The sequence below is a fragment of the Symphalangus syndactylus genome, chromosome 11 (genome assembly GCF_028878055.3).
Source record: "Symphalangus syndactylus isolate Jambi chromosome 11, NHGRI_mSymSyn1-v2.1_pri, whole genome shotgun sequence".
Taxonomy (NCBI): Eukaryota; Metazoa; Chordata; class Mammalia; order Primates; family Hylobatidae; genus Symphalangus; species Symphalangus syndactylus.
The window spans coordinates 26563392-26585579 of record NC_072433.2 but is presented as its reverse complement, the minus strand read 5'-3'; the positions used below and the strand labels follow the sequence as shown (position 1 = coordinate 26585579).

Here is a 22188-nt window from a genome sequence, read left to right as displayed (position 1 = left end):
GATGGATTTTAATTTATGGTTATTTTTTCCCTACAGATGAAAATTCATTCTCCTTCCCCTCATAAACAAGTTCCATCGAAGTGCAATGACTACTTTTTTAACTACTTCACTCTTGGAGTGGTAAGTTGTGATTCCTCAGAGAAGCCCTTCATTTCTATTGGGGTGGGCAGTGCACCTTTGCAGATTTGTGTGTCCACATGCAGCTGGAACCATACCTGGGCATTGGGGAACCTAGTCCCAGCCGGCTTTGCCCAGGGTTGTTTTGCATAGGCTCTGGTACTCCAAAGTAGACCTTTCCTGCAACCAGGATTGCTCAGGAACACTAGGTTCCCTGGTACATGTTGACTTCTTTTCTGAGAGAAACATGTTCCACAGATGGAGGTCTTGGAAATTATTCAGATTAAGCTGTTTGGATAACTGCCCTTTTGTAAAGCATAGGACCCTCTTCTTGAGTCACGAAATGGAGACTGAAAAGGATTGGAGACAGTGGGGTGTGCTTGTAGATTTTTAGAGGACCACCCCAGAGGCATTGCTGTAGCCCTGTGCTCTGGACCCAGGGAGCTGGATATAGCTGGTAGCTGGCCAGTGCGGACAGTCCGGCTGGTGGGTGAGTTGCAGACATGAGAAATTATTGTATAAACAGTGTTTCAGCAGGAAACATCTCAGAGGCCGGGCTGGCCTGGACCATGGGTCTTGTAACCTTTGAGCCTTCTAGGGTCTGAGGTCCTGAGGCAGCAAACAGTAGATTCCAGAGAGGGAGTGAGGAGAGACTGAGTCTGCCTAAGTGGGAAAGACCAAACACAGGAGCCAAGAGTAGTAGGGGAGCTGCTGTCGGGTTGTGAACTCCTGAGAGTAGGATGGCGGCAGGAGGGAACAGTGCTGTTGCAGCTGCACCTCTGGTTCAAGAGCCAGTGATGATGGTATCTCGAGAACCTTAGGGTGTCACTTTTCCAGTGTGGCCGGTGGCGCCTTTGCCCCAGTTTTTGCTTGGTCCCGCTGGGCTCATTCTGCTCACTCAGCCTGGCAGGCTGCGCTTGGCTCACGCTACCAGCCTGGATCCCATGCCTCCCAAGGGCAAGTCAGGCATGGAGCAGCAAGGGATGTGTGAGCGAGTGAATGTGGCCTCCGGCCACTGTGCCCAGCCAGGCATGCTGACTGCTGTGGTGGGGCAGGCAGCTCCAGGCGCCAGCATAGGCACCAGCTCCATGTAAGGGTGAGGCTAGATCACATGTACCGCAAGTGGCTTCCATTGTGGGCACCCATATCTGGACAAGGAGAACGTGGTGGCATCCGGAAGCTTGGAGACACCAAGAACCACAGAGCCCCAAACAGGGTGTCTGGGGTGTCGGGGAGCTCCTAGGTCTGGGCTTCCTGAAGGGCTGCAGCTCTTCTCTCCTTGTCACCCGCAATGTGGAAAGTAGGGCAGGGCATTTCAGCCCTATTTGTGTTATACCTCTTTCAGTCCCACCATTTGGTGGGTCCCAAGTTCTTGTCCTGTGGCCAGGAAGAATGAGGTATGCAGACAGCTGGAGGGTGAGCAAAAAGGAGAAGAGCTTTATTGAGCAACAGAACAGTTCAGAGGAGACCCATAGTGGGTCCTTTCTGCAGGCAGGTCGTCCTGACGAGTGTCCAGCTCTCAGCAGAAAGAAGACCCATAGTGGGTAGCTTCTTTCTGTAGGCAGGTCATCCTGAGGAGTGAAGGAGACCTGAAGTGGGTAGCTCCTTCCCACAGTTGGTAGTATTGACGTCTGTCCAAGTCTGGCTGAATCCGGGGTCTTTATGGGCTCAGAAGGGAGGAAGTGCATGCCGATTGGTCCATGAGCAGGCCCGGAAAAAGCACCATAAATTCTCACTCCACCCACAGACTACCCAGAGCTGGCAGCCTGGCTCCCAGGCCTCAGGCCATCCCTGGCTTGAAGGTGGGGTTTCACCTGGGACCCAGCCCTTTCCGCCTAGGAGCCCTTCTGCTTCCTACATGCCATCCATGGTGCCCATGCTGTTCATGCTGAGGCGGCAAGGGGGCTAGCATGTCAGTGCTGCCCTGAGCGTGTGCACTCCCAACCAGGTCATGACAGTGCCTGCGCTCAACCACAACTTTGCTCCTCCCCAGAGCAGGCACCGGGAGTGGGGAGAGGCTAGGGAGTGGGAGCAGGCACTTTCAAGCCTGCCGGGGCAAGGGGCCTTCTGGGCCCCTGAGAGTGCAGGGATGCCAGGGTCTGGAGCTGCAGTTGGGAGGCTGCAGCTACACCCAGGAGCATGGACTCCTGCCCTGCCAACTTAGTAGAGGCCAGGGCTCTCACCTGTTCCCAGTTCCCACAGGCTCTGCATAGTTCTGTGGGAAAACAGAGGTCCCAGCCACACTTCTTCTGCTCCAGTCGGCAGCCTTGCAGCGGCCACTCCAGATGGGCCATTGCTGCCATCAATAGGTGACAGGGAAGATGGAGAGAATGGACTGGCCTCAGTAGGACTTAGTTGGCTGTGGGTATGGGGGTAGAGTCAGAGGTGACCCTGAGGTCATGGGCCCAAGCAGCTGGATGGATATGAAGCTGGGAAGGGTAGGGGATAGGAGGGAAGTATTCACTGGGTGACATCAAATCCAGGTCCAAGTCCTAGAAAGAGGTCAGGCTGAAACTTCAGTTCCTGGGGTTGCTGACTCCCACAGAGGGTGTAATGGAAGCCAGGAGGGTCTGATGGATCATGGAATTCAGAATAGTCAAGTGGCCTTGAGCCTCTCAAGAACCAGGTGACTTGGCTGGCATGGTGGCTCACACCTGTAATCCCAGCACTTTGGGAGGCCAAGGTGGGTGGATCACCTGAGGTCAGGAGTTCGAGACCAGCCTGACCAATATGGTGAAACCACCATCTCCACTAATAGTAATTACACAAATTAGCCGGGCATAGTGGTGTGCACCTGTATTCTCAACTCAAGGAATCCTCCTGCCTTGGCCTCCCAAAGTCCTGAGTCTGCATCCTCGGATTCTCTTGGTTCTGCTGCTTACCATCTGGGCACCATGCTAGGTGACTTACTGACCTCCTGGGGCCTTGGTTTCCTCATCTCTAAAGAGGAACCTGCCTTGAAAGTTTGTAAAGCACCTTTATTCAATTAATCTTTATTGAGTACCTACTGTGTGCCAGGCATTACTCTAAGAGTTATGGATACAGCAGTGAAGAACACAGACGGACAACCCTGCCCTCACGGAGCTTATATTCAGAGGGAAGAAAGCCATTTAGCAGGACAAAGAGCTAAAATGGATAGTACAGTGTGTTGAGAGGTAACACACGTGACAGAAAAGATAAGGTATGGGGCCAGGCACAGTGGCTCACACCTGTAATCCCAGCACTTTGGGAGGCCAAGGTGGGCAGATCACCTGAGGTCAGGAGTTTGAGACCAGCCTGGCCAACATGGTGAAACCCTGCCTTTACTAAAAAAATAAATAAATAAAAAAAATTTTAAAAAGCCAGGCGTGGTGGTGGGTGCCTGTAATCCCACCTACTCGGGAGGCTGAGGCAGGAGAATTGCTTGAACCCAGGAGACGGAGGTTGCAGTGAGCTGACACAGTGTCACTGCACTCCAGCCTCCGTGACAGAGTGAGACTCCATCTCAAAAAAGAAAAAAGAAGGAAAATGTCTAAAAGCTGGTTGGCCTGTCCCCTGGAAGAAAGGTAATGCCTGCAGGCATTCTCGCTGTGGAGTGCAGTGGATGTCCGAAGTTGGACATGCCTTTGGAAAGGCTTCTACCCTGCCTCAGTAACTTTCCTTCCTTGAGTACCCTTGTTTTCTATCCCAGGACATCCTCTTTGATGCGAATACACACAAAGTGAAGAAGTTTGTTCTACACACCAATTACCCTGGGCATTATAATTTCAACATGTGAGTACATCTGTCTGTACCTCCCCTCTGTGAAGTGAGTTTTGGGCTGAAAACCCCAGGAAAGAGCTTGTGGCTTTGGGTGTTCACTAATTTATCTACACCTGAATTCTTGCTGTTTCATGGGAAGTGAATTTCCTGAGTGCTTGCTGTGTTCCTGGCACAGGGTCCAATGCCTTACATCTCTCTGTTTGAACCCATTTTACAAATAGGGAAATAGGTTCAGAAAGCTTGATGTCTTATCCAAGGTAATAGGCTCTCCAGAACCCAGGGCCAGGATCTTTTCTGTTCGACTTCCGTGCCTAAATCTGGCCTCCCCCAGTGAACACTGTCAGGGGCTCAGAGCCAGAGCTTTGGGCAGGTGTGTTTGGTTCTGTTTCTCCTGGGGTGTGGGGTTGGAATATGGGAGTGGCCAGGCCTTCTAGGAGGCCCAGCCTTTACCCATCTGCCTTCTCTCTAGTTATCATCGCTGTGAGTTCAAGATCCCACTAGCCATAAAGAAAGGTGAGTAGTGAAAGCTCTCAGGGTAAGGGAGGGGTTTTAGAGTCTGTTTTCCACTGTGAGAAGGGAGAAAGATCGAAGCAGTGGTTGGGTGTGTGGAGCCTCTGCCCATGGCCTCACTTCCTCTGGGGTGGGCTCATTGTTCTGGGGACTGCAGTGTTCTTGGTCTGAGTCTCCTAGAGGCCCTTGAGGCCTTTTCCTATGACTGTGGGATTGCTGGCCTCTGGAGGGGAGAGTTTCTTATCTACAGATGATCATCCAGTGGCCCACAGCCCATCCTTGTTGCCTGCCACCCACTGCCAATTGGTGTAGCTCACACCTGACTGACCTCCCTTCACCCCTCCATCCTCTTCCACCCTGGAACTCCAAAACAGCCTGTTAATCCTCCCCATGTACTCCAACCCCAGTGCAAAGGGACACCAGGTCTGGATCCTACCTAGGGCTGGGGCCACAGGTAGGCTGGGCCAGCTACCAATCTGCCCCGCTGTCTTCTCTTTTCAGAAAACGCAGATGGTCAGACAGAAACATGCACGACCTACAGCAAGGTGAGCACCTATCTTCCTACCTGGCACAGCCTGAGAATGAGGTGGACATGAGCCTGCAGGCAGTATGGGGCCGTGTCCTCTAGGCCAGCCATTGGTCACAGGAATGTTCATGTCCCTACTAACCCCTGCTCCCATCTATCCCTCTTGCAGTGGGACAACATCCAGGAGCTCCTGGGCCACCCTGTGGAGAAGCCTGTTGTCCTGCACAGGTGAGTGGGAGTTTGATGTCCCTGGCCACCCCAGCTGACTCTTCAGAGCCCAGAAAGCCGAGGGAGGCCTGGCACAGTGGATGTTGCTTAAAAATTACAGAAGTTTCTGGTATTGCCACAAGCATACTTCCTGCCCCACTCTGCACATTAGGACTGAGTCAACTGGTCTGTGTGTTCACCTGTGATAGAGAGAATATCCCCAGGGGTAGCTCCCCACTCCCAACCCTACCTCCAGGTATGGGGGCCTTCTCACCCTTAGTTATTCAATAAGGGGCTTGGCTGGCTGGCCTAGGCTTTTTCCCATCAAAGCTGCTGCCTGCTGAAGTCCACAGCCCCATTCCTGGTTGCCATGCTGCCTGAGATTCTCTCACTCGAGAGGGCCCTCTTGACTCCTCACCACCCTAGTCCAGTACCACAGTAACTTTTTTGCCCTGTTGGGCTCTGTATGTATCATTCTGAGTTGAGTGAGGCCATCCCTACCCCTAGGACCTTGCAGGCCTGTGTGGGAAACAGACATACACTCACAGCCATGAGAGACTACTGGCCAGTATCCCATACCCCAGAAAACACTGGATCCCTTGCTTCAAGGCCGTGGCCTCTGTCTGCCTCTCTAATTCTGAATTCTCTGGCCTCAGGTCTTCCTCCCCAAACAACACCAACCCATTTGGTTCCACATTCTGCTTTGGTCTTCAGCGAATGATCTTTGAGGTAAGCTGTGGAAGCCCTAGAAATAAACTGCCTGGGGGGTTGCTGGTCATGGTAGGGCCAGGTGAATGATGGAGGGAAATTGGGGAGGGCCTCACTGCCATAGTGGGCAGATTCATCCTTCTTCAGCAACCGTGTCTGCTGCATACCCGGCCTCCCCACACTTACCAGTGAAGGTTCAGAAATGATGTTGAGAAATCTGGGGTCACAGAGGCCGAAGCAGCGGTCTGTATCCAACAAGATGGTAGGTAACGGATCCCAAGTTTCTATCTGAAAACATGATTATAGCAGGGAAGGGAACCACAGGGCAAGTGGGGCCCAGCTGAGGGTGTTGGGGGCCCTCCAGTGGCATGTGAACGAATGCATTGTAGGGGAGTGAGTGGCTCTGGAGGCCCCACTGACTTGGGAGAACAGCGAGCTGCCCTTGTTTTCCCTGTGGATGCAGTATCTCCAGCAGACACTTAACAGTTCCAGAAGAACTGGACACATGGCCGTGGTAAAGGCTGTGTATAACCATTGAGAAACAGGCAGATCTCAGGCAGAGGGGGGCCCTTAGCATGAACCAGGGGAGGTTGAGGAGTCGGGAAACCCAGCCCTTAGGTGCAGGTATGTCACACAACCTCCAGCCTTCGTGCACGGGATCTGCCTACATCCCTCTACCCCTCCCCCCTTGACCCACTGTCCTCTTCTCACACCAGGTCATGCAGAACAACCACATTGCCTCGGTGACCCTGTATGGCCCCCCTAGGCCTGGTAGCCACCTGAGAACAGCAGAGCTCCCCTAGGGACATCACCACCCATGCCTCTCTGTCCCGTGGAACTGTGCATCACATCCTGCTCAGTGGGCCTCTGTACCACCCTGTGGGTTTTCTTGGACACCTGGCCAGTGTTGAAGGGCTGTTGCGATGTTCTGAGGTTGGGCTCAGGCTGGGTGCTCTGCCATGGGCTGAGAGGCCCAGATATTCCTCTGTCCATCCTTGGCCTGCTGGTGCCAGCAAGGGACACAGACTGCAAAGAGAAGCACAAAGTTTGAGCCTTGATTCCTGGACCCAGGAGCTCTCAACTAACAAGCAAGGAGGCAGGACACGTCAACCCTTGTCCCATGCACATTGGGAAGACTTGGGGCTCTTTCTGTGACTGAGGACACAGGCACCCAGGATAAGGACAAGGTCCTGCCTTTGGCCCCACATTGCCACATGACCCTTAAGGCAAGCAGGTAGCGTGTCCATAGTACTTGGTTGCGACATTTGCACTACATCCACTTTAGTTACTTGATGAGCTGGCTGTGGCCAGGGTGGCCCACCTGCCCTTCCCTGTCCCTTTCTTGCACGCACTCCCTGCCTAGGCACACCAAACTGGTTGAAACACAGCTTTCTACCATCCAGGTACGTGCCCAGGCCTGGTTCTCACCCCTGTTGGAGTCAGCTTTCAAGACTGCCTGTGCCCCTGCTCTGCCCCAACCTGGCTGGCAGGGCTGCATGTTTCCATCCTGTTTGCCTCTTTTATTTAATGCCAAAGTTTTAGCCAAAGACATCTTCCTGCTTTTGTTGTGTTACAGCATTCTGTTCTGCACTGTGGGCTGGCTCCCTGCCCCAACCCTGGGCACTGGCCCCTGGCTGGGCCATTTCATGGCTCAAAGCCTCTGGGGGCTCAAGGAAGCCTGGGCTGCTCAGTCCCTTCATGGGTCTTGCTAATGGAAAGTAGCATATATGTGCTTTAAAAATATTAATCCTTTTGAAAAGAATTGAGAAGAGAAATGTATAATTTTATCCCATTTTTAATATTTTGGTCTAGCAACTTGTGATACATAGATGACAATTTTGTGAGTTTTTCAAATGTGTGTACAGATTTTTGTAAATATGACTCTTTTGTAATTAACTCATGTACAGCCTCATCCTGTATAGTTTAATGATGAATGTGCAGGGGACCTGTCTCAGGCTCCTATATGGTTCCTGGGCCTTATAGCCAGGTTTGTGTGGCGCTCCCATGACTTTGTGACTGACTGGTGTCTTCCCATTTGGACTGTGGCCTGGCCAGAGCCCCTTGCATATCCCCACTGTCAGGGGCAGCCAGGACTGTTCCCATCCTCCTGGAATGGGGGAACCTTCCTTATCCCCTGCTCACATCCCCTCTCCAATAAAGCACCTGTGCCCTCAGCAATGGCCTGCCATGTGCTGTTGCTGGGATGTTTGTACTAAGATAAGTGTGGGTATTGGTTTTTTGAGCAAGGGGGTGGTTGAAGCATATGGGGAAATTAATAGTGGTGGCGTATCAGGGGAAGACATTCCTTGGCTTCTCTGAGGGGATACAGCCTCCAGTGGAAGACTGGCATTGTTGTGTGGGTTCAGGAGGTGGGGAAAGACTAGGTAGGACCGTGCACTCATTTGTCCCTTATGTGTTGCTCCATCCCTGGTGCTTGGCCACACCTGGGCCCAGGAGAGGTTGTGGGAGGCATAATGTCTGTTTTCAGATGAGCTGTGGCAGAGTGCCTGCCAGGTTCATGAAGGCTGTGGCGGCCGGAGCCCCTCCACCTCCCTGTGGGGCCTGGCCTTGAGAGCCTCTGCATGCGTCCGCGTCAGCCTAGGGGTTCCAAATCCAGCAGTGTGGTAGGATTCCATGAGTCCCTGCCACCCCACCAGCACACACCTCTGTGCTACTAGGAGGACCAGACATGTCCACTGCTCTGGGACCTGTTGGACAAGAGATGGTTATCTACCACCCAGCCTTGGCTCGCTCAAAGGATCACCATTACACGAGTTTCAACTGGTTCCAGCAGGGCGGACCACCAGGAGCCAAGCTTAACCCCCATCCCCTGGGATCCTGTGGAGACAGGCACCTGGTGATCAGGGAAGAACCACATACACGGCAATAATTTGGGAAACCGGCTCCATCCTGCGTCTGAGTTAGGAGCTTGGGGCTGTAGCGGGCAGCTAGGAATCCCATTGGAAGGGGCCTGCTGCGACAGGCTGTGGATGCGCACAGGCTGGCCCATGCGGCCCGTGCAGCAGGCGCCACATAAGCCAGATGTCAGCGGCTGAGAGCCCGTGCACTACAACCAGCTCGCGGTAAAAGCAGGGGTCGAAGGTACTCAGATGCGGCGCGGCTGAAGGCTGGGAGATGCCAAAGGTGCGAAAAGCAGGGTGAGGCTCGGGCGTGAGCCGCAGGCGCTGCAGACACATGCCCAGAAAGACGTCGTCGATGGGGAAGAGCTCGACCTGCGCACAGGCGCCAGCCAGGCGGTGCAGCGTAGCCCCGGAAAGCACAAAGCCACCGCCGCCCGCGTAGGCCGGATACGCGGGCAGGCCGTACACGGCCTCGGGGATGTAGTACTTGCTAGCCCGCGTGCGGATGGGCCGCGCCTGCACAATTACGTCACCAGCAAGCAGGTCTTGCGCCGGATCCCGAGGTGCCAGGAACTCCAGGAGATTCCCCACGTTCACGAACACATCTGCGTCGCCCTTAAAAACGAAGCGCACGTCGGGGCAGAAAGCTGAGGCCCAGGCTAGAAAGTGGATCTCCTTGAGCGTTAGGTTAAAAAAGGTGTCGTCGAAGGCCCAGAGCAGGATGTCCGCATACGCAAGGCTCTCGGCCCGCAGCAGGGCGCGCCAGCGGGTTTGCGCGCCCTCCCCCACTTCGTCGGCCCCGCCCGAGCCTGCGCCCCTGGGCACGCCCAGCAAGAATACGCGGCGCACCAGCGCCCCCTGCATGCGACCCTCCGAGCCCCACGTCTGGCGCACGGCTTGGCGCCGCTCGAAGTCCTCTGCCACCGACTTGACAGCAATAAGCAGGTCCGGGCGGCCACCAGGTGCGCCGTCGCCGCGGCACTTGTGCGGCTGGTTAATGAGCAGTGGAAACCGCCGCTGGTCCTTGGCGCGCAAATAGCGGGCGAAGTCAAAGGGTCCCGTAGGCGTGGGCGGCGCCGGTGTGTCCCCTTCGTAGGCCGGCGGGGCTGCACCCGCGTCGGATAACTGGAACGCGCGGGGCCTGGGGGTGGGCCTCGGCGCCGCCCTCCCTCGCGCTCGCGGCGCGCTCGTCGTCGGGGCCGCGCCGTCGCGCTGCGCATAGAATAGGAGGCCCAGGGAGGCGCCGAGGAGCAGCGTGAGCGACGCGTCCCTGCGTAGGCGCAGCCTCCTCCTCATCTCCGCGCGGCCTGAGCCCTCCCTCCCCTGTAAGGGTCGCAGTCGGCGGCAGGGGGCAGCGAGCCCCGCCCTCCCCAGATGGGGGGCGGGAGGCCACCCCCGGGGGGCTCCAGCGACCGACGGTTGAGCCCCTTGCGTTGTTCTCCTCCCGGCCGTGTCGCACCGCCGGGACGGGCAGCCTGAAGGGACAAGAAATTCACCCATGTAGCCAACTCCCCCGCCGCCTCAGTTCCGGCCCAGGACTGCGACCCAGGGCCAGGCAGGGTGACAGGGAGCCTCGGCCCCTCCCGCGCCCGCCTCCCTCGCGCTGAGACCGAATCCCTTCCACCCCTGCCATCCCCTCAACGTCGGGCCCTGGAGTCCCGACACTCACGCTCGGCCCTCGGAAGTGGCGCAGCCCCGGACGCCCTGGCCTCCGGGGCTCAGCGCAGGGTCCCAGGGGCCGCCATGGACCGGGCCCGAGCCAAATGCAGCGTTGGCAGGAAGGGGGGGAACCGGTGGCCGTGCCACGTGACCCTCCAGCTGTACGCGCCCGGACATCTGGAGCTCAGCTCCGCCCCGGCGCGCCAGGAGCACTCCGGCCTCCGAGTGGGGACTAATCCCTGAGAGGGAGCCTCCTCACGGTCAGTCCCTCTGGGAAGGGCTGGTCTGGGTGCTCACACCCCAAATACGCCTTTCCGGGGATTGGGAAGAAGCATCAATTCCTCTGGTTAGCTCTCCCAACTCTCCACTCCCCACTCCCGCGTCTCCGGAGTGGGGCGGAGCCTGGGCTGCTAGGAGCCCCTGAGCAGGCCGGTTCCAAATGCGCATGAACCTGGCCACTATCCCGGGCGGGCCTCTCCTCAGCAGCCCTGATTCCATCAGGCGGGGTGCATACGCTGCCCCTGAGACACATGGCTGTCTTCTTACTCCTGGTTCTGCCATACTCCCCACCCCCCGTAAACACACGCACGGGACAAACAAGGCAGCCCACCCAATCCTCAGGGCAACCCTGCCAGCAGCTCTCATTCATGCCCAGATGGGGACACTGGGGGCTCCTCGGGGAGTTAAGTGATTTGCCCAGGATCCAAGGGCCAGAAAGCTCTGCCCCCAGGTCTTCTGAAATTCAGTCCAGGATTATTTTATCTGTCCTTGCTCCGCTCATCCATCCACTGGGATACAGAACAGCGGGCCAACCCAGTCTACTTTAATTTCACAGGCAAGCACTTCAGCCTGTCTCCCCGGGGGCTAATGGACCTGAGCCCAAGCCAGGTGCAGTTCTGAGTCCCCTGGTCCCCAGCATAGCCTACTGCAGGTAGAAATGATCAGGACTGTGCCGCTGCAGGTCAGACTGGGCTGGCAGGTCAGACTGGGCTGGCAGGGATGGGGACAGCTTGGGAAGACTCCTGGCAGAGGCCTTGGCTAAGGGATTGCTCTGGGATCCAGGTGGACAGAGGTGCTCTGCAATGGAGAGCTAAGTCCTTACCCAGCTCAGCTGCCAGCGCTCTCTTTTTTGGTCCCAGCCCATGTGGTGGAGCCTGGAATAGACAGCCTCCACCAGTCTGTAAGAACCCAGCCCCATCCTCTGTCCGAGGGCTAGATCTGCTCCTGATGGCTTCTTCCCACCAACGTTCAATCTTAAAAAGCCAACTCTCTGGCTGGGTGCAGTGGCTTACTCCTGTAACCTCAACACTTTGGGAGGCTGAGGTGGGTGGATCACTTGAGGTCAGGAAGTCGAGACCAGCCTGGCCAACGTGGTGAAACCCCCATCTCTACTAAAAATACAAAAATTAGCCAGGCATGGTGGTGGGCGCCTGTAATCCCAGCTACTCAAAGGGCTGAGGCAGGAGAATTGCTTGAACCTGGAAGGTGGAGGTTGCAGTGAGCCAAGAACACACCACTGCACTCCATCCTGGGCAACAGAGTGAGACTGTCTCAAAAAAAAAAAAAAAAAAAAGGGCCAGTCGTGGTGGCTTACCCCTGTAATCCCAACACTTTGGGAGGCCAAGGCAGGTGGATCACTTGAGGCCAGCAGTTTGAGACCAACCTGGCCAACATGGCAAAACCCTGTCTCTACTAAAAATACAAAAATTAGCCAGGTGTGGTGGCACGTGCCTGTAATCCCAGGTACTTGGGAGGCTGAGGCAGGAAAATCACTTGAACCCGGGAGATGAAGGCTGCAATGAGCCGAGATCGTGCCATTGCACTTTAACCTGGCGACAGAGTGAGACTCTGTCCAAAAAAAAAAAAAAAAAAAAAGCCAACTCTCCACTCTGAGCCGCATTCTTTTCGGTCACAAAGTAATCGGGAGTCCTCTGCTCCAGTTTTCTCCGCAGCCTCACCTCCCATTCCTTCCTGTGATAAAGCTTTGGGCTGCCTCCACCAAGACTCAGAAAGACCCCTGCCTGGTAAGCTCCTTTTAACTGAGTCCAACAGACGCTCCTCAGTCTTGACTACTCACTGCATTATAGCGGGTGGGTAATCCCCTGGTTTCCAAATCTCCTGGTTTTCCTCCTTCCTCTTTGGCTGTTCCCATTGTGGTTGGTGTCCTTCAGGACATCCCCTGGGGCCACCCCACCCACTCCCACCTGTCTATTCATCAATCTTTAGATTGAACCCTCATCCTGAACTCAGAACTACAGACCCAGCTGCCCTCATACTCTCTCCCCGGATACCCTGCAGGAACATCATGCTCAACTTGTCCCAAACAGAGCAAGCACTTCATTTCCCCCGGGGCCCTATCCCAGCAGGCAGTCCTACCCGCCATCCAGCTGGCAAAGGCAGAAACTTGGGGCCCTCTCTCAGCCATTCCTCACCCAGTGTCACCAGGCCTGTTACTCTTCCACCCACACAGCTCTTTGGTGGTCATCCCCTTCCCTCCATCTCTGCTGCTACTGCCCCAGCCTGGGGCCACCATTTCCCCCACCCCCATCCTCATCAACCTCCCAGTCTTGGCCAGGTGCGGTTGCACATGCCTGTAATCCCAGCACTTTGGGAGACCGAGGTGGGTGGATCACCTGAGGTCAGGAGTTTGAGACCAGCCTGACCAACATGGAGAAACCCCGTCTCTACTAAAAATACAAAATTAGCTGGGCATGGTGGTGGGCGCCTGTAATCCCAGCTACTTGGGAGGCTGAAGCAGGAGAATTGCTTGAACCCAGGAGGTGGAGATTGCAGTGAGCCAAGAACGTGCCATTACACTCCAGCCTGGGCAATAAGAGTGAAGCTCCATCTGAAAACAAAACAAAACAAAAAACAAAACAAAACACCTCCCAGTCTTAACTCCTGAAACCCTTCAAAGGCTTCCTACTGGCCTCATTGAAAAACCCACACCCTGTAAAATGGCTTATCAGATCCCACCACATGATCAGCCTCAGCTCCAGGTCTTAGCAAATCCACCAAACCACAGATCCAGCCACTTTTAACTGTCCTTCTAACGTCCCTCTCTCTCACCTTCCTCAAGCCCTTGCCTGAGACTGTCAGTGCCCCGAACGCTGCCCTTCTCTCGATAGCCCACCCCTATGCCTACTCACACTCATCTCCTCCAGGAAGCCTACCCCCTGTCCCCTGCCCAGGTTAGGCCCCTTCCTCCATCCTCCACAACTTCTCTTTTTTTTTTTTTTTGAGACAGGGTCTAACTCTGTCACCCAGGCTGGAGTGCAGTGGCTCAGTCACATCTCACTGCAGCCTCAACCTTCCATGCTCCAGGGATCCTCCTACCCTCAGCCTCGTAAGTGGCTGGGACTACCCAGGCTGGTCTCAAACTCCTGAGCTCAAGCAATCCTCCTATCTCTGTCTCTCAAATTGTTGGAATTACAGGTGTAAGCCACTAACTACTACTTGTATTTCTCACATCAAAAACCGTGTTATACTTTATTATCATTGCTTAACATTTGAGGTCCCACGCTGAGTGTGAGCTGGGGGCAGGCAAGATTGATTCGTGTTTTACTTCACTGCAGTATCTGCAGCACCCAGGATGAAGTCCAGGATACCAAAGGTTAAGGTGCTTCATCAGTGAAACTGTAAGGGCTGGCTGTGAGCCCCGCTTCTGGGGTGGGAGAAGGTGAGGCTGATCTCCAAAGCAGGTCCCCCCCGCGCCCCACATTCTATCAAAGTACCTGAGGCAGAATCCCCAATGATGCACCCCCAGCGGGCTCGGTGGGTGCTGCTCTGGCTCCTGGGGAAGGCAATCAACTCTGCCCCAGCAGGTCCAGCAGATAGGCCAAGTGCGGTTTCAGGGTCCCGTGGATGGACAGGGGTTCAGCAATAGCAGCAGAAGGAACCCTAAGGCCATCCAGGTTCTCCAAAAGCTGGCTGCACCCCAGGTCTAGGCCAGGCCGCCATTGGGATCGGTCAGGCCCAGCAAGTCCTCTGCCAGGCTGGTGAGCTCGTTCTCCTCGAGTGCCTCCACCAGGCGCTGCAGCGTGGCGCGGCGGCCCTCGGCCTGCACGAAGCGCCGCAGCAGCTGGAAGGCCTGCTCGTACAGTCCCTCGCGCTCGTACTCGTAGGCCAGCGAGTCCAGCGCCGGGTCCCGCAGCGCCCGGCAGCCCCGCTGCAGTGAGCGCCCCACCTTGCGCCATTTGAGGCCCACGGAGCGCGCGAACGTCTGTTGGTCCTGCAGGCTCAGTGGCCGGTTCACTGCGGAGGGAGTGGGGAAGCGGGGTGAGGGCGGGGACCCCCAGCGCCGGTCCCACCCATCCCCACCTTGCAACGACCCCTGCCCCTCCCCAGACTCCAACCTGCTGGTGACCCTGCCTCTCCGCCTGCGCCTCACCTACAGGCTGACCCTGGAACAGAAAAGTCTGGGCAGGTGGCGGCGGCGGCGGCTTCGCTTCCGACAGAGAGGGCACTGGGGGCTGCAAGGGGGCCGAAGCGACCTCCCCGTCGCTACCCTGGGCCCCCGAGCCGCACTTCAGATTTCGCAGCGCATCCTCCAGCTCAGCCAGTTCTTCATCCCGGAGCCGGTCGGGCTAGGGGAATGGAACGTGCCGTCACGGGGGACTTAGCCACGGATCCCCGCCCTACCCCATCCTGACCCCAGCCCGGCCGCACCTGCTGGGCTAGGATGCAACTCAAACAGCGCTCCTCGTCCGCCAGCAAAGCGTCCAGCCGCTCGGCGCCGGCGCGCAGCTCCAGTTGCAGCGGCACAGAGCGCTGGGCGAGCGCGGCCGCCAGGCTCCTCTGCAGCGCGGCGCGCAGCGCCCCCTCGCGGTAGGCGCGGAGGAAGCGGCCACAGGGCTGCCGCCCGCAGAATCGCAGCTGCACGATCAGCTGCGGGTCGCTGCAGTGGATCTTCAGCATCTGCAGCACGTCCGGGCTCCCGCCGCTCTCTGCGGAGGCGGGCGGTCAGACGCCGGGCGGTCCCCAAGCTCGGCCGTTCTCCAAGCGGCCGGAGGAGGGGCGAAGCCCGTGGTGAAGCCCTGCGTCCCATCCCCTGACCTAGGGTGCAGTTACCCCAGAGTACCCAGCTGGGAAGCAAAATTGGGATACAAACAGCAACAACCCAGAAAGAAGACCAGGACCTGTCACAGGGAGCACCCCAAGACAGACTGGGTGCCACCTGGCCCCCGCTCTCACGCCCCAAATGAGGGCCGGCAAAAGAGAGGGACTTCCAAGCACAGAAAAGGGGGCGTGTGCCCTGGGCAAACAAGCCGTCTGGGTAGGCGGCCAGCAGGGCAGAGGAGGGCGGGAGGTCTCAGGTCTTCGGCCTCCACCAAGCACGGCTCCCACTGCTCGGGAAGAAGAGGGGCTCTCGCTGCTCTGAGGCCACGAACAGATCACAGATCCCCCAACCCGCTTCAGCCTCCTGTGGCCTCTGCCCTGAGATGGGAAAGAGGGGCCTGGAAGAGTAGGTACTGGGGAGGGGTCTTGAGCAAGGAGTGCTGCAGTAAGAGAGGAAAAGAGGAGACAGACGTCCACAATTAGTAGAAAGGAGTGAGCCGGCTGGTGGAGGGGGGCGGGGATCGAGCAAGGGACGTTAGTGCACAAATTGGTAAATCATACACAGACTCGAGAACACACGCCTACCCTCAAGGTCATGCCACAAGCAGAGAAGAGAGTCTGCACAGCCAGGGGTCCTCCGTCTTGCTCCTCCCACCCCAAATCTTCTTCTTAAAGGTGGCTAAGCCCACACCCACCCACAAAATGCTCCAGGCCACCCCTTCCTCTCCACATGCCCACCCACCCACGCACCTGCCAAGGCAGCCTGCAGAGCCCTGTACACTGCCACCTTCTGCTGGGGGTGCGCGTAGGCATCCGACAGGACCACCTTGTCCAGCGAGGACTCCACAAACAGGTATGCGCTGCCCACCCACTCTTCGTGCCCATTTTGCCCAGCTGCCATCTCACCTCCTGGAGATGCAGACAGTCAGGTATCCAGTTCATCCCCCCTCCCTCCACCCTGGAGACAACTATCCAGCCCCACGTGGTTCAGCTGTCCCCACCACAGTAGCCTCAAGTCCCACATGGTTCAGTTGTCCCCACCACTGGTTGGTATACTTGGGACAGGAGTTCACCATCTCACAGGAAGCCCCTTGAGCTCCTGGCTCTGTACAGAGTCCCACCCACCCCAGGCTTACAGTGAGGACTGTCCCTCCACTGCCTTCTTGGAGAAAGAGCCTAGGGTCACAGTGGAGGGGAGCAGAGGCAGATCCTGCAGTGGGGCTTCTCTGCTTCCTCCTCAGGCCTGTGTGTCTCTCTTACCAATGCAGACAAGCGACATCTTCATTCAGGATGGTGCCCATGCCCCAAAGCCAACCAGACCCATATCCTGGCCTTGCCTTCTGAGTAGACTTGAGCCCAGCATCTCTGGAGGACCTCAGCCTAAGACTAAACCTCCTGTCTTCAATTCGAAGGACACCTGTAGTTTGCATCTACCCAGATTCTCTCCCCAAGCCTGACTTACCTTTGGGGACTTCCCTCCTCCCTCTTCTCAATCCATGTGCCTGTGTCCCACTCCCTAGTTCCAGGTCGGGCTTGTGTACCAGACCTGACCAATCTGCAAATTCCATTCACATTTCTGCAGTGATTAGTTCAGGGCGGGGTATAGGACTTAAGTTGGACCCGTGAGAATCAACCCTGCAACTCTGTTTGAGCCAATAGGAAAGAGGCACTACTTTCCCTTCCCTTGGGGCTGAACTGGAAGGAAGAGGTAGCTCTCCTTTAGCACTGCTTGGGAAGAGCCTGGCTGGGAATGAAGCTGACACAGAAAGAAAGAGTCAAGAGATGGAGAAGTGCACTCCTAACCGTACTAGGCCCCTGGATCCAGCCGTCCCTGAAGCCATTGCACACTGGATTTTCAGTTTTGTGAGCTAAATAATTCCTTTTTGTTATAAAGCCCTTGGAGTTCGGCTGCAGTCATTTCCAACACAAATCGTTCTATTCCTTCCCTGTCCAGAAAAAGCCAGGGCCCCTTGGTGCTAGTATAGTATCTCCTTCCTCCATCTTCTGACAAAAACCTAGCCCTGGACCAGCGGGGGCAAAATTCCCAGCCAAGGAATCACTGCACTGACCCACAGCTCAGTGGTCTCCCAGTTACTACCCCATGAGACAGCAAGTAGGAAACTGCCCTCCCTCTTTCTCCCCACTTCACCCTTTTCCTACCCACCCTTTTCCTAGAATCATGGGCTCAAGGCCCTACCTCCTGCCCCATCAATCACACTCCTGTACTCTCCAGTCATCAGGATTTATATATGGTGGGCTAGGAGGAGTGTTGAGTGTTAGCTATGGGGCAGGACAGATGGGGTGGCCCAGCTGCCATCTGTTTACATGAGGAACAGGAAGCTATCCTCCTGCCCTGGCCTCCCAAAGTGCTGGGATTACAGGAGTAAGGCACTACTCTCGACTTTTGTTTTTTAAATTATCTTGTTTTTGAGACAGGGTCTTGCTCTGTCACCCAGGCTGGAGTGCAGTGGCACTATCACAGCTCACTGCAGCCTTGACCTTCCCAGCTCAAGCAATCCTCTCACCTCAACCTTTCAAGTAGCTGGGACTTTAGGCACACGCTGCCATGCCTGGCTAGTTTTTGTATTTTTAGTAGAGATGGAGTTTCACCATGTTGCCCAGGCTGGTCTCAAACTCCTGGGCTCAAGCAATCTGCCCACCTCAGCTTCCCAAAGTGCTGGGATTACAAGTGTGAGGCACCACACCCGGCCTCCTAATCTTTTCATAGAAAACATTTTAATACTTGTGTACTTACGCCAAACCACAGTCTGGATAGTAACAGGAAGTTTGCATTTTGTTTATCTCTGGGCAGGATGGAGGAAGGTAGGTGGGGGTGGGGAAGGATTGTGGGTGATTTTTACTTTCTTTGTATTTAGCAATATTTTCTGCTTTATGTGAAGTAGACACATTTTCTTTGTATTAAAAGAGCAAAATAAATTTGTTTTCTTTAAAAGCAAAACAAGAAAAAAACAGGAAACTGCAGGTGACAAGTGGGTCCATGATAGGGAGCCAGCCACTGAGGTGAGATAAGGGGGGAGTCCTTCGAAAGTGGCCTGGGGAGTAGAAGAGAGTGGGAACTTCCCCTGGAAACGTTCCCTCTTTCATGTCTTCCTAGCCCCTTGACTTGGGAGTGCTTGACTTGGTTGTGGTCCCACCCCAAGGGGTGGAAGTGGGGACCGAACGGGACCAGTGTCTGCCCATCAGGTCCGTGGGGGTCGGGGGGGGGGGGAGGTGGGGAGTACTGGGAACCTGGAGACTGGGGATGCTTTCTCACCCTCACTAGTACCAGGCAGATGGGGAAGGTGAGCCAGGCTGGAGGTCGAGTTAACAGGGTAAAGAGGCCAGGGCCCTAGTTTCGCATCCGCCGATTGTCAGCTATTCTTACGTGTTCTTTCACAGAAGCCCCTCCTTGGGAAGCCCCGCGCCCCACCCACCCGGAGTCGTCCCTTTTTGGGCGGGGCTGAGGCTTCCAGGCTGGGTACTGAGAAAGTTTGGTGGCCGGAGACTGTGGGGCGCTTGGGTACCGACCTAACAAAGTCTGCGCCTGTTTCCAGGGACGAGCCACGCACGGTGCCCCCTGAACACCTAACAGTCCCGGGGGCAGACCCACCTCTCGCTGGGTGGACAGAGACAGTCTGTGGGCGTGGCCCAGAACTGAAAGCCTGTGACTCCTTGCGACCCGCCGGGCACACCCCCTACTCAGCTACGCAGCTCCCGAGCGCTTGAGGGGAGCTTCCCAGGCTCCCACTAGCCCACCCTCAAGCTGGAGTTTCGCACGTGCGATCGGTTGGGGTGGGCAGAGGGGTCTCCGCTCAAGGAAGTATTCAGAACCAGCCCCTCCTCCCCCGCCCTCTCTCCTGCAGGGCCCTACTGCCCCTCGAAAGTGCTGGCAGGGACGAGGAGCCTGCGGGGGGCCAAATTCCGTACCGCCCCCCGCCTCCCACGGGAACAGCTCAATAGGCCGCCGCCACCAGCTGGCTGGAGCAGCCGCCGGTGACATTTGCGCCGCGCCCACGTTTCGGAGCCAAGATCCACCTCCTCTCCCGCCCGCACCGGGGAGCCCACCCACCCACCTGCTGCACTAACCTGGCCGCCTCGGCGGGGCCTGGGTTCCCACGCCCTCCAGGCTCCGCTCTACTCGCGCCGCTTCCGGGTGTGCGCGGAGGCGCTGGGGCGGTGCCCTAGCCTGAGCCGCCCCGTCCGCCCGCGCGTCCCGCCCCGCGGGCTCCCCGTGGCTGCTTCCCGCCCGCTGTCCTCTGCTGCCAGTCCTCTGCCCCGGGTAAAGCCCATCTGGTCCGTTGAGCAGGTAAGACACCAGCGCCCAAGGTTAGACGGCAGGAAGACCGGGACTTTGGGGGTTTGCGATTCTTACGAGGCGGGGGGCTCGTAAGAGCTAGAGCTGCCAGACTTCGGTAGATCAAGGGGGCGCCCCCTGGAGACCAGAATTTTCTAGTACCCCTGGGGATCCGGCTTCAAGATCGCTGCTACCAGTGAGCACTCAAAACAGAGTGCCCATGGGTCCCAGGTACAAGCCTGGCCGAACGTATCTGAAGCCCCAGGAAACACGTGGCACAAATTCCAGGAGAAACTGTTAGCTCGGAAGATATGGGAACATTAACTGGCGAGTAGTGTGAAGCCTTGTGTACGCAAACTTCAAGAACCTTAAAACAAGATTGGCGGCCGGGCACGGTGGCTCACGCCTGTAATCCTAGCACTTTGGGAGGCCGAGGCAGGTGGATCACCTGAGGTCAGGAGTTCAAGAGCAGCCTGGCCAATATGGTGAAACCCCGTCTCTACTAAAAATACAAAAATTAGCCGGGCGAGGTGGCGCGCGCCTGTAGTACCAGCTACTCGGGAGGCTGAGGCAGGAGAATCGCTTGAACCCGCGAGGCGGAGGTTGCAGTGAGCCGAGATCTCGCCACTGCACTCCAGCCTGGGCGACACAGCTAGATTCCGTCTCAAAACAAAACAAAACAAAAACAAACAAACAAACAAGATTGGCAACTTCAAAGAGGACGCACACTTTCCAATAACCCATCCCCCTCTAAAGGCTGCGCTCCAGAGTGGGTCTGCGGAGTTTCAGCCGAACCCAAATTGCCCAGTGGGAGCCAGGGCTGCTCAGGGGTCGGAACTTTAATCCTGAGCCCCTCAGGCGCCAGAACCATCAGGTCCAAGAGACCCAAGTTTTTTTTCATCCAGTGGGACTGTCTTCGGGAGCACCCGGGACATTTCCCCCGCGAGGTGGAGGCGGGGAAGGAGCCTCCCCTCCAGGGGCGGATCCAGCTTTGCCCCGCCCACGCCGCACTTCCTGATTGGCTCATGGTCCCTGACAAAGAAAAGCCTACATTAACGCTCCCGCCTTATTAACCCTGTAGTCACTTTCTACTAACCGGCGGGATTAAGATGGGGTTTCTCAGGCCGGGCGCAGTGGCTCATGCCCGTAATCCCAGCACTTTGGGAGGCCGAGGCGGGCCGATCGCTTGAGCCTAGGAGTTCGAGGTCAGTCTGGGCAACAAAGCGAGACCTCGTCTCTGCAATAAAATTACAAAAATTAGCCAGGCGTGGTGGCGTGCCCCTGTAGTCCGAGCTACTCGGGAGGCTGAGGTGGGAGGATTGCTTGAGCCCGGGAGACTGAGGGTGCAGTGAGTTGTGATTGCGCCACTGCACTCCAGCCTGGGTAAAGAGCGAGACCCTGTCTCAAAAAAAAAAAAAAAAGTGGGAGGGGAGTTCTCAACGTGGAACCTGTGGAGTCACGGAGGCTTGTTGAAATGCAGATTCCTGGGCCTTACCCTTTCCAGAGAGCCTGATTTAGTAGGTGAGGCGGTGAAATCTGCTTTGTGAACAAGTTTCGGGGTTATCTGATGCCCCACGCTGTCTGAGAGGCCCTCAGTTCCTTAGGCCACAAGCATTTGTACACCTAAGCTCGGTCTTCCTGCAACACTTTGCGCCTTCCTGAGCTCAGAGACGTCCCTCTCTTTCCAGGCCGGAGCTATTGGGAGTGGCGGATCCTCCCACCCCAGCCGGATCTGGGCCATGGCCGAGCCTGGAGAGGGACTGCCAGAGGAGGTGCTGGCACTCATCTTCCGCCACCTGCCCCTGAGAGACCGTGCTGCCGCCGCCAGGGTCTGCAGGGCCTGGGCCGCCGCTGCTACCTGCAGTGCCGTGTGGCACGACACAAAAATCAGGTGAGCCTGCTCCTCCACACTCCCCTCCCCACCGCCCACTCACCTTCTCCGTGGAGTCGTGGGCTAGGTAGATATTCAGGTTGACTCTCCCATATTAAAAAATAATTGCTGGCCGGGCGCGGTGGCTCATGCCTGTAATCCCAGCACTTTGGTAGGCCGAGGCGGGTGGATCACCTGAGGTCAGGAGTTTGAGACCAGCCTGGCCAACATGCTGAAACCCTGTCCCTACTAAAATACAAAAACTAGCCGGGCGTAGTGGTGGGCGCCTATAATTCTAGCTACTCGGGAGGCTGAGGCACGAGAGTCGCTTGAACCCGGGAGGCAGAGGTTGCAGTGAGCTGAGATCGCGCCAATGCACTCCAGCTTGGCGACAGAGTGACACTTTATCTCAAAATAATAATAATAATAATTACTGACATGTATTGACTGCCTAGTATATACCAACCATTGTTTTTAAGTGCCTTACATATATTAACTAATTTAATCCTTATGAAAACCTTGTGTGGTAGATAGGTATTATCATTACCTCCATTGCCCAGATAGGAAACTGAGGCAGAGAGACTTAATCACTTCTCACGGGTCACTCAGCTAGGGAATGGCAGAGGCAGAATTCGAA

General features: G+C 56.4%; 4 protein-coding genes across 13 annotated transcripts in view; 1 reads left to right on the top strand and 3 right to left on the bottom strand.

Moving 5' to 3' along the window:
• The window catches only part of PHAF1 (phagosome assembly factor 1), a 36847-nt gene extending 28822 nt beyond the window's left edge, over positions 1 to 8025 (top strand). For all 7 annotated transcript variants that reach the window (XM_055298575.2, XM_063611782.1, XM_055298578.2 and 4 more), the window contains 7 exons: positions 37 to 120; positions 3788 to 3870; positions 4328 to 4371; positions 4870 to 4913; positions 5064 to 5122; positions 5758 to 5830; positions 6526 to 8025. In XM_055298575.2, the coding sequence (XP_055154550.1) occupies positions 37 to 120; positions 3788 to 3870; positions 4328 to 4371; positions 4870 to 4913; positions 5064 to 5122; positions 5758 to 5830; positions 6526 to 6612 (474 nt within the window). In that variant the 3' untranslated portion in view covers positions 6613 to 8025. The remainder of the gene's footprint in view (positions 1 to 36; positions 121 to 3787; positions 3871 to 4327; positions 4372 to 4869; positions 4914 to 5063; positions 5123 to 5757; positions 5831 to 6525) is intronic.
• LOC134731296 (uncharacterized) lies at positions 115 to 22148 on the bottom strand. Its single transcript, XM_063611789.1, has 4 exons — positions 22099 to 22148; positions 6707 to 6835; positions 5996 to 6097; positions 115 to 1784 (listed from the first exon to the last, which is right to left on the bottom strand). The coding sequence occupies exons 1-4, from the start codon at positions 22102 to 22104 to the stop codon at positions 1080 to 1082; spliced, it is 942 nt and encodes a 313-aa protein (XP_063467859.1). The 5' UTR covers positions 22105 to 22148; the 3' UTR covers positions 115 to 1079.
• Positions 7587 to 10666, bottom strand: B3GNT9 (UDP-GlcNAc:betaGal beta-1,3-N-acetylglucosaminyltransferase 9). Its single transcript, XM_055298574.2, has 2 exons — positions 10340 to 10666; positions 7587 to 10145 (listed from the first exon to the last, which is right to left on the bottom strand). Exon 2 carries the CDS (start codon positions 9964 to 9966, stop codon positions 8758 to 8760), a length of 1209 nt encoding a protein of 402 aa, XP_055154549.1. The 5' UTR covers positions 9967 to 10145; positions 10340 to 10666; the 3' UTR covers positions 7587 to 8757.
• Positions 13791 to 19560, bottom strand: TRADD (TNFRSF1A associated via death domain). Of its 4 annotated transcripts, none has more exons than XM_055298599.2 (5): positions 19474 to 19560; positions 16138 to 16296; positions 14998 to 15275; positions 14720 to 14915; positions 13791 to 14583 (listed from the first exon to the last, which is right to left on the bottom strand). In XM_055298599.2, the coding sequence occupies exons 2-5, from the start codon at positions 16286 to 16288 to the stop codon at positions 14273 to 14275; spliced, it is 936 nt and encodes a 311-aa protein (XP_055154574.1). In that variant the 5' UTR covers positions 16289 to 16296; positions 19474 to 19560; the 3' UTR covers positions 13791 to 14272. The 4 variants fall into 4 exon arrangements, with proteins under 4 accessions (XP_055154574.1, XP_055154569.1, XP_055154573.1 ...); XM_055298594.2 differs by having other exon boundaries at positions 19461 to 19502; XM_055298598.2 differs by lacking the exon at positions 16138 to 16296 and having other exon boundaries at positions 19474 to 19551.
• Positions 22149 to 22188: the final 40 nt, after the last annotated feature.